The following is an 11,285-nucleotide window of genomic DNA, read 5'->3' on the forward strand; positions in this document are numbered from 1 at the left end:
AACTAAAAGTCTAAAAGTATTGTCCGGAAAGTATTGCACGCTACCCGTTTTGTTAAAAAAAAAAAAAGTTAATGAAACAGAGCATTTTTTCAAAAATGTAAACACACCGTTTTGTTTGTCTCCTTCCTTTGAAGAGCCCAGACTAATCTAAAAGTTTATGAAACTTGAGAAACCTGAAATGGTGAAAGCATAAAACACTAAATTTTGGTACTGCTAGCCTTGGAAATGCTTTGCCCGTATAACGTAGATGCCCTTTGATGAGTGGTTGAGGGTGGACAACCAAAGTATTTGAAAAAAATCCACCGGGATCAAAGAAAAATTTTAGGGATCGAGGGGGGAGCGAGCGCTCCCTCTCTCGAACCCCTGCCTCCGCCCCTGCGTAACATACCATTATATTTGAAATGGTTATTAATTTTATTGATATGCTAGTTAAGATAACTACAGCGAAGAAGCCCTCATATATACAACATTCTACAAATCCCATAAGCTTTCTTTACTTAACTCCACCTTCGAAATGTAAGTCATCATTTTCTCTGAAACAATGTTGAAAACGTACGTTTCTGCTCGTGGTATTTGGAAAAGCATCAAACAGTGGATGTCAAACTTGCAGTATTCTTCAAAATATTCAAAACCTCTTTCATGGAGGGCCTGGTAGAAGGCAGAGTACCTGTACAAATGATTCCAAGTTTGAAAACAAAGCACATTTCATCCAAGTAACGGGGTTCCTTCACCTCCTCATCCAAGGCATCAACTACAGGGACCCCTTGTTGAAAGTGCCGCCATGCCCATTCAGCAAGGGATGTGTGCTCATCACCATCAGTAGCTTTTCTTCCAGTTGCAAGCTCCAGAAGGATAACCCCAAAGCTGTAAACGTCAATCTTCTCACTGACTCGTGTCGTCTGAGCATACTCTGCAGTTCAAGTTAACAACAAAAACTAAAACTGAAATTCCTACTGAGGGAAAAGAAGAAAACATGCGAATTTCGAACATCATGAATTCATGATCAAAGTGAATCTTAGAAATTTCATGTCACGCACCTGGAGCTATATAGCCGAAAGAGCCAGCTACAGCTGACATTGTAGCAGATTCTCCATGCTTGATCAACATCTTGGCTAGACCAAAATCTGCAATTTTTGCATTAAACCCAGAATCTAAAAGGATGTTGCTTGACTTCACATCTCGATGAACAATGGGTGGTGAGCAGTCATGGTGCATATAGGAGAGTCCCCGGGCAGTCCCAACTGCTATTTGAAACCTCTTAGGCCAATCTAGGACGACATGCTGGACTGAACCTGAGATAGTTGATGCTCTACTACTCTTCCTATGCAGCCATAGATCTAAGCTACGATTTTCCAAATACTCGTAGACAAGGAGTTTTGAATTATCACTAGAGATACAACAGAGCAGCTTCACTATGTTGGAATGTCGAATTGAACTCAGTATTTTTATTTCTGCCAGAAATTCTTTTTCAAGCTTCTGTTCTAGCTTTTTCTTATTCCATATCTTCTTCACAGCGACAATTTCACCAGATGGATTAATAGCAACACGATATACCTTTCCCGATCCACCGCTACCAATCACATTATTATCTATCAGTCTAGACAAAATGTCAGATTCTGTGAAATTCAGCCTCTGGAATGAGGTGAGCTCCCACGTCAAATCCAATACCTGCTCTCTCTTTCGATATATCCTAATCACAAGGAATGAAGCTACCAAACCTAGTAAAGCTGCTGGTAAAACTATAATCCAAGCAAGTAATTTGGATGAAATTTTTCTTGAATTTTGGGGTTTGGAATTGCATTTGGCAATGTTAAGTGACGGCCTATTAGCACAGAGACGAGGATTGTTCAAGAAGCTGCTGGCATATGCATCATTTTCGAATTCACTTGGTATCCTCCCAGTCAAATGATTCGAAGAGAGATTGAGTGAAGTGAGCTTCAGGAGGCCAAGTTCTCTTGGAATTTCACCAAACAGTTGGTTTTCTGAGAGGTCCAAAACAGTAAGTCCTGGTAAAGAACCAAATGCCTCTGGAATTTGTCCAGAGATTGCATTTCGGCTAAGGTTTAGCATACTTAGCGATTTCCATGATAAAAAATCTGGTGGAAGGGAGCCTGAGAGTCGATTGTGATCAAGCAAAAGAGTTGTTAAACGTGGAAGAGCGGTTAGTTCTCGAGGAATTGAACCATTTAAGAGATTATTACTGGCGTCTAGAAACACCAAATTCCTCCAGAAAGAAACTCCCGCCAGAATTTTACCCGAAAACCTATTGTGACTAATTTCTAATCGAGAAAGATTGCGTGACAATCTTTCAGGAAGCTCACCCGTAAACAAATTGTTGCTTAACAGCAAGCTGCCCATATTCAATAATGTCCATAGGCCACTAGGAATATTCCCGAAAAACCTATTATTCTGAACATCAAGAAATATCAAATTATTGCAATTTTCAAGCGACTTGGGCAGTTGACCACTGAGGTTGTTGTCGGAAGCTACCACTCGTACTAACCTTCCATTATCACCCAAGTGTTGTGGTAGCTGGCCAGTAAGCCTATAATTGGACGCCACCTGAAAAACTTCAAGCATAGAGTACCGCCCCAGGTCTGGAGGTAGAGTACCTGATAAATTATTGTTGAACAGTTTAAGATTTATCAGTCCTGGAAGACGACCTATGCTATCTGGAATTTTTTCAGATAATTGATTTTTAAATAAACTCAAACCCGACAATTTGGTGAGTCTTCCGAAATCATCAGGTATTGTCCCGATCAAGTAATTCTCGGAGAGATCAATAACATCTATGTTTGAAGCCTCAACCACCCGAGGAATCTCCCCAGACAATTTGTTTTTGTAAAGAAACACTTTACTCAAATTCTTCAGCATAAACAAACCACTCGGGATTTTCCCGCTCAGATTGTTCCTCGACAAATCCAAATTCTTCAGTGCCGCCATTTCTCCAATCGTGTTTGGGATTTCTCCTACCAAATTGGAGCCTGCCACCCAAAGATACTTCAGTTTCTTCAGTCTTGTGAACTCCGAAGGCAACGTTGTTGTGATCCTCGTCATCCAGGCCAATTCTAGTTGTTCGAGATTGGACAAGTTGCCAATTTCTGGCGGGAAAGAACCGTTAAATGGAACCTGGAAGAGCTGAAGTGATCTCAACTCTGTTAGTTGCCCGATGGATGCTGGGATGTTTCCGGAGAAGATGTTGGCTCCAAGGTTGAGCAGACGAAGCTGAGCCATGCGGTGAATGTCATCAGGGACTGTGCCGGCGAAGTAGTTCTGCGACAGGTCGAGGTATTGGAGATTGGAGCAGTTGTAGAGAGGTCGTGGGAACTCATTTGAGGTCATATAGTTGTATGAAAGGTCAAGGGTTGTGAGGTTGTTGAGGTCACAGATGAAGGGTGGGACTGTTCCGTTGATACTCATGTTTTGGAGGGATAGTCCTGTGACTGATGAGCCATCGGTACTGCAGGTGATCTCTGGCCAGATACAGTGGGAGGAGTTTGATGAGGTACTCCATCGGCTGAGAGACTGTGGGTTTTTCCAGTGTTGCTTCAGTTTCAGTAGGACTGCTTGCTCTTGATCATTGAGCTGATGAGGGTTTGCGTGGCTCAAGAAGAGGAGGTGGAGGAGGATGGTGTAGAAAGAAAATTGGATGAATTTTAGGATTGTTTTCGTCATTTGGAGGTTGAGCTTTAGTTCTTGTTTTAACTCTGATCTCAACATTGCCCAAAGGAGCCATTTATGTAACTAAAATATGGACTATAATGTGATATTACAAGTGACTAGCTACATTTGAGTCTTATTCTTGGTGGTATAATGTGAAAGTGAAGTCAATAAATTTTTCGATGTGTTAAATCCTTTATGTCGTGGCTTTCAAGTTTTTTTTGTAGTTACAATAAACACGTGTATATTTAAACAACCCATCTACTGATCTGTCTAAAAATTATCGTTTTCAACTACCCCTTTCATTTTTGGCCTTTTCTCAAATGTTAGGTTTTATTTTGCACTGAAATTTCCCTTTATTTTATTAATAAAATTTCACTTGCCCAAGGCCACCCTTGTGTGGCGCCACACAGATAGCTTGCTCAACAACAAAAGAGCCAGGCTAAACGTTTACCCGAGGGAAAACTATATACATTTATCCTTGAACTTACACTTTAATTACAACGTTATCCTCAAACTTTAAAAAGTTGTAATTAACTTCTCAAATTATTAGCCCCCTTAGCGCTGCCATTATAATTTTTTGTTAACTTGGATTGCAAACACATGAAATGTCTATTATACCCTTTATAAAATGTGTGAAAATAATGCCCTTGAATTGAAATAAAATAAAAAATTCTACAAAGACCAAACCATAGCCATCCGCCGTGGGTCCCCTCTTCCCTAATGATTGAGTCTCTATATATACCATGGTGACCTACGGCCGACGTGAGTCTCCACTCCATAAGTACCCAACGACTTGGTCTCCTCCATGGATACCCAAAGGCCACAGCCAGCCATGGGTCTCCTGGCGACCACATTTTTCTAAAATAAATTTTTAAAAAAGGTGTATTATTGTTATTTTATGTCACCTGTATATCAAATGACCAATTTTCCATATAACTTAACCAAAAATCTTAATGATGGAGGGTTAAATAAAATAGGCTAATAGTTTGAAGGGTCAATTATAACTTTTTAAAATTTAAGAGAGTTTGCAATTTAGGTACGTATAAAGTAGCATGAGAAAATGGGGAAGATATCATTTTTTTTTTTTTAGTACATTAACAAAAGAATTATAATAAAGAAGAATAAAAGGGCTGAGTAACCCAACAAAAAGTTACAAAATAACTTCATCAGTGCAAGTAAATAAAAAATAAAAGATAATGCATTAAATAAATGACGCAGCCCTAAAAATTCTTAACACGAATACCAAAAAAATTGGCCGTCAATTAAAGCGGTTTGACAAGACGCACCAAAAATGGCACAACCTAAAGGCACAAGAAATAAAAAAACAACTGTAACAATACACCCGAAGGAGAATCACCACAGCAGATAAAACACTGATGAAAGTTAAATTGGAGACAACAAGAGGAAAACAAAAAGAAATACAGAAATTTAAGAACAATAATATTACAAGAAGGAGCCCAGAAAACACAGATGGCATTGAACATTGATGGAAGAGGCATTCCTTTTTTTTCTTTTTTTCTTTTTCTTTTTTTCTCATGAGAAACGAAAGATTCCTTGTGATAGAAGACTAAGACGCCTTCGAGGAAACATGGAAGTTGGAAAAAAACAGGTGGAAGACTTGGACGTACGCACTTTCAATGGTAAGCGTTTGTTTAACGTACACACATTTTGCAGTAAATTTCCACAACAAGAATCTTCTTTTTCCGATCAATTTCCACCACGAATCGGCATATCATTTCTCAAAGATAATTAATTGCTGATAGTGACTTCGACGGTCACTAAGGGAATATATAGTTTTTTTCTCGTCTCTTTAACAACTTTTCCAAGTGGAAGTATTGGTGTTAGAAAAAGTTTTAGTCAATGAGAACCAATTCCTCCGTCCATTCAGATGCAGTGGTTGGAATCATTGAACCAAAATATATTTAGTGCATAAGATTCAATACTACATTCGATTTAATTAGGGACCAAATTGTCTTCCAATGAGAAGTCAATTCTTGTCATTATCTCATATACTTCTCGCATGCTAATAGCACGCAAGCGACTCTTTTGAAAATTGGGTCGAAAAAATGTTTTACAACCCAATTTGTTGAAAAAATTTGTACTCGTGGTTGTTGGTGTGTTGTGCACTTAGAGAAAGGGAGGTGGACCAAAGACCAAAATAAATATTGATCTCTTGTGGTTGTTGCTGTTTTCATGTGGGGTACAATTAGGTTTGTCCAAATCTATTTTTTTATTTTAGCTTTTCAAACCGCATTGTGCGGCACATTAAGAGGACCGAGTCATTTGTCATATCTGAACTTTGTAATTATTTCAGTGTTGTCTTAATTGTTGTTGTTTTCATGTGGGGTACAATTAGGTTTGTCCAAATCTATTTTTTTATTTTAGCTTTTCAAACCGCATTGTGCGGCACATTAACAGAACCGAGTCATTTGTCATATCTAAACTTTGTAATTATTTCAGTGCTGTCTTAATTTGGTTTGGGTCTATTGTTGGGAGCCCACTCCTTTTTCATTAGTAAATTCGTTCGCTTCTTCTTTCTTTTGAATCAAAAGTAAGAATGATTCTCTCATTGTAACTTTTTTTTTATTCAATTAAGAAAAAATAAAAAATAAAAAATAAAAGAAAGACGGTAACCTTCTTTGTTGGGGCCGTTTGCAAAGATAACGGAAATCCATTTACACACCACCTAGTTTTAGACGCCTATACCTTTAGGAATTTGGGAACTTCCATAAACTAATTCTGCACAAAAGACAGAACTATAACCACAAAAACAAAGCCGTCAAGTTTTTTGTTTTGGTTTTCTCGTATCCCACATTCCTAAAACGTTTTATGCTTTCTCGTCCTGGTGAATTCAATCCTAACAATTTTGGAATCTCAATATTGTTGCCTGCCATGATGTCTGACTATGGCAAAAAAAAAAAAAAAACTAGTCGTCATGAAAGCAAAGCAAGGGCTCTCAAGAAATCATGAGACCAATTGCCTCACAAATTATGTAGAACTAGCTCAATAATATGTTGAGTAAGGATGTATATGCAGACGCGGATGCGGTTAATCCGCATCCACTCGGTTATTATTCGATTTTCACAAATAGGTAATAAATCTATTTTAAAAGCTTTCAAAAATAATTTTGACCAATTTTAATTTTTTGGGTTTGTTTTGAAAATATAATGCAATACAAAAAATATGTAAAATCGAGAAAAAAAAAAAAGAGAAGATTTTTATGTTTTTTATCTCATGATTCAATGAGCATAACAAACAAGCCAGCAAACATTAAAAAAATATAAATTATAAATCCAACACACACACACACACATATATATAAGGTGCATTCACGTACCTAAAACCGTTATTCGCATCTGCACATGCGAATGGTATTTTTTGCTAACCGCATTCACATGCGTAGATTACAAATACGAATAGTTAATATTTGCATGCATATACACTCCTAATTTTGAGCATTCTAAAATCATTTTAACTAAACATAATTGCCTAAGGAAAAGGGTGTTAGCGCAAAAGACTATAGAGCAAATAATGTATCTCTCCATTCCTCGATTTCTTTATTTCACATTAAGCAATGATTGCATTGAATAGGCTCCTTTCTATTTCATTTGGACAATTTTGCCCCCTAAAATAAAGGACTATGGCTAGTTGAACATAAAATTAAAGCAATATGGCGGTTCGAATTCTTTTGGAAATGAAAGTCACGTGATAAACTATCACATTTTAGTAGCTAACATAATAAATGTCATGTGAACTGTCAGGTCAAGTAACGTCTTTTAAGCCATTTAAAACACATCACGTCAACCGATGTAAAATGGGTGTGAAAAATAACATTATTTATAAATATAATACATAGAGATAATTCAAACATAAAAACAATACGACAATGTTATCCTCCAGCTTTAAAAGAGAAATGTTAGATACTATAATTCTATATAATATTCATCCAACAATGCTGACTTGGCACTACCAACCAATCATCGAATCTTTTTATTATTATTATTATTTAACAATGATTAATCCAAATGTTAGTTGGGAGTGTCATGTCAGCATTATTGAATGAATATCAGATAAAATTATAATATCTAGCATTTTTTGAGAAGTCATCAAACAATGGATGCCAAAGTTGCATCATTATTTTCTAATACCCTCTCGCGCTTTGAATTCCTGAGGATGGAAGAAGCACGTACTCGGAAATCCAGAAACAAGTGGCTGGCTGCATCGGAGCAAAATTTTGAGAACCTCTTTCATGGAGGGTCTGGAAGAAGGCAGAGTATCTGTACAAATGATTCCAAGTTGGAAAACACAGCACATTTCATCCAAGTAACAGAGCTCCTTGACCTCCTCGTCCAAGGCATCAACTATAGGCTTGCTTTCCTGAATCTGTCGCCAAGCCCATTGGACAAGTGATGTGTGTTCGTCACTCTCACTAGCATTTCTTCCAGTTGCCAGTTCCAAAAGGATGACCCCAAAGCTATAAACATCAATCTTCTCATTTAGTCGTATCGTGTGAGCATACTCTGCAGTTTAAGTTAATTACAATTAAGAAGCAACAAATTAAAACTCCTGCTGATGATAAAAGGGAGACAATTACCAACATTAATTATAATAAAAATGAAACTTGCAAAATTTTATGTCACACACCTGGAACTATGTAGCCGAAAGAGCCAACCACAGCTGACATTGTAGCAGATTCTCCCTGCTTGATCATCATCTTGGCTAGACCGAAATCGGCGATTTTTGCATTAAACTCGGAATCTAATAGGATGTTGCTTGACTTGAGATCTCGATGAACAATGGGTGGTGAGCAGTCGTGGTGCATATAGGAGAGCCCCTGGGCAGCCCCAACTGCTACCTTCATCCTCTTAGGCCAATCCAAGACATCGTTATGGACTGAACCCGAGACAGTTGATGCTCCACTCTTCCTATGCAGCCATAGATCCAAGCTGCGGTTTTCCAAATACTCGTAGACAAGAAGTTTTGAATTATCACTGGAGATACAACAGAGCAACTTCACTATGTTGGAATGTCGAATTGAACTCAGTATTTTGACTTCTGCCAGAAATTCTTTTTCAAGCTTCTGTTCTAGCTTTTTCTTATTCCATATCTTCTTCACAGCGACAATTTCACCAGATGGATTAATAGCAACACGATATACCTTTCCCGATCCACCGCTACCAATCACATTATTATCTATCAGTCTAGACAAAATGTCAGATTCTGTGAAATTCAGCGTCTGGAATGAGGTGAGCTCCCACGTCAAATCCAATACATGCTTTCTCTTCCTATAAATTCTGATCACAAGCAATGAAGCTACCAAACCCAGGAAAGCTGCTGGTAAAACTATAATCCAAGCAAGTAATTTGGAAGAAATTTTGCTTGAATTTTGGGGTTTGGAATTGCATTTGGCAATGTTAAGTGACGGCCTATTAGCACAGAGACGAGGATTGTTCAAGAAGCTGTTGGCATATGCATCATTTTCGAATTCACTTGGTATCCTCCCAGTCAAATGATTCGAAGAGAGGTTGAGTGAAGTGAGCTTCAGGAGGCCAAGTTCGCTTGGAATTTCACCAAACAGTTGGTTTTCTGAGAGGTCCAAAACAATGAGTCCTGGTAAAGAACCAAATGCCTCTGGAATTTGTCCAGAGATTGCATTTCGGCTAAGGTTTAGCATATTTAGCGATTTCCATGATAAAAAATCTGATGGAAGGGAGCCTGAGAGTTGATTCTGATCAAGAAAAAGAGTTATTAAAAGAGGAAGAGCTGTTAGTTCTCGAGGAATTGTACCGTTTAAGAGGTTATTGCTGGCCTCGAGATGCACCAAATTCCTCCAGGAAGACACTCCTGCTGGAATTTTACCCGAAAACTTGTTATGATTGATCTCTAATCGAGAAAGATTCCGTGACACTCTCTCGGGAAGCTCACCTGTAAATGAATTGTTGCTTAACATCAAGATGCTCAAATTGAATAATGTCCATAGGCCACTAGGAACATTCCCAGAAAACCTATTATTATGAACTCTAAGACTTATCAAATTGCCGCAATTTCCAAGCGATTGGGGCAGTTCACCACTGAGGTTGTTGTTGAAAGCTACCACTCTTACCAACCTTCCATTATCACCCAAGTGTTGTGGCAGCTGGCCAGTAAGCCAATTGGACGACACCAGAAACTCTTCAAGCATAGAATATCGCCCAAAGTCCGAAGACATAGTACCTGATAAATTGTTGTCAAACAGTTTAAGATTTATCAGCCCCGGAAGACGACCTATGTTGTCTGGAATTTTTTCAGATAATTGATTGAGAAACAAACTCAGACCCGACAATTTGGTGAGTCTTCCAAAATCATCGGGTATTGTTCCGGTCAAATGATTCTCGGAGAGATCAACAACCTCTATATTTAAAGCCTCAACCACTCGAGGAATCTCTCCGGACAATTTGTTTTTGTAAAGGAACACTTTACTCAAATTCTTTAGCATAAACAAACCGCTCGGGATTTTCCCCCTCAAATTGTTCTTCGACAAATCCAAATGCTCCAGTGCTGCCATTTCTCCAATCATGTCTGGGATTTCTCCTACCAAATTGGAGCCTGCCACCCAAAGATACTTCAGTTTGTTTAGCCTTGTGAATTCCGAAGGCAACATTGTTGTGATTCTCGTCATATAGGCCAATTTTAGTTGTTCGAGATTGGACAAGTTGCCAATTCCTAGCGGGAAAGAACCGTTAAACTGACATGCAAAAAGCTGAAGTGACCTCAACTCTGTTAATCGCCCGATGGATGCTGGGATGTTTCCGGAGAAGCTGTTGGCTCCAAGGTTGAGCTGGCGAAGCTGAGCCATGAGGTGAATGTCATCAGGGACCGTGCCGACGAAGTAATTCTGCGAGAGGTCGAGATATTGGAGATTAAAGCATTTGTAGAGGGCTCGTGGGAACTCATTAGAGGTTATACAGTTGTATGAAAGGTCAAGCGTTGTGAGGTTCTTGAGGTCACACATGAAGGGTGGGACTGTTCCGGTGATATTCATGGATATAATTCATGGATAAAATTATTGCAAATTTTAAAACTCGCAAGCGCACGAATCGTTTGCAATATAGTGTGTGTGCAAGTGCGAGGTCGATCCCACAGGGAATTGTGTTGCAAAAATTAATATCTATTTAAACTAATTCTATTTTAACCTAGTTCCGAATTTGGTGAATAATAGAAAAATAAAATAAAATAAAGGGAAAAGAAAAGAGAAATGTACTAAGGTTTTAGAATCCACACCCACCAAATCACAGCAACACATTCTCATGTTCGTTAATACACATCCGAAGTTCTCACCGTAAAAATCTTATGAATGTTCTACTATGCTTCAAAAATTAATTAAATCATTCAATGAATCCGTTCTTTTGCACAAATCACAAAAGATATCCGGTTTTTAACCAAATCATCAAATGTATCCGTAGAACGAAACACAATGAATATCCAATGTTTTGACAAGTTAAAAATCCAAGCAATCAATTAAATGAGACTATTCTCAAATCATCACTTGTATCCGGAAATCACAAGAGATACCCAAGTATTCATCTCAACAATTGAAAAGAAGTAGAATATTGGAAATATTAAATCTAATTAAATCGGATGGT

General features: G+C 38.2%; 2 protein-coding genes across 2 annotated transcripts; both read right to left on the reverse strand.

Moving 5' to 3' along the window:
* Positions 1-424: 424 nt before the first annotated feature.
* LOC133857842 (receptor-like protein kinase 5) lies at positions 425-3,710 on the reverse strand. Its single transcript, XM_062293195.1, has 2 exons — positions 1,038-3,710; positions 425-910 (listed from the first exon to the last, which is right to left on the reverse strand). Exons 1-2 carry the CDS (start codon positions 3,673-3,675, stop codon positions 585-587), a joined length of 2,964 nt encoding a protein of 987 aa, XP_062149179.1. The 5' UTR covers positions 3,676-3,710; the 3' UTR covers positions 425-584.
* Positions 3,711-7,690: 3,980 nt separating this feature from the next.
* On the reverse strand, positions 7,691-10,684 carry LOC133857739 (receptor-like protein kinase 5). The gene is made up of 2 exons (XM_062293069.1): positions 8,308-10,684; positions 7,691-8,183 (listed from the first exon to the last, which is right to left on the reverse strand). Exons 1-2 carry the CDS (start codon positions 10,682-10,684, stop codon positions 7,798-7,800), a joined length of 2,763 nt encoding a protein of 920 aa, XP_062149053.1. The 3' UTR covers positions 7,691-7,797.
* Between the last annotated feature and the right edge of the window lie 601 nt (positions 10,685-11,285).

Source organism: Alnus glutinosa, chromosome 14 (assembly GCF_958979055.1).
Source record: "Alnus glutinosa chromosome 14, dhAlnGlut1.1, whole genome shotgun sequence".
NCBI classification, from domain to species: domain Eukaryota; kingdom Viridiplantae; phylum Streptophyta; class Magnoliopsida; order Fagales; family Betulaceae; genus Alnus; species Alnus glutinosa.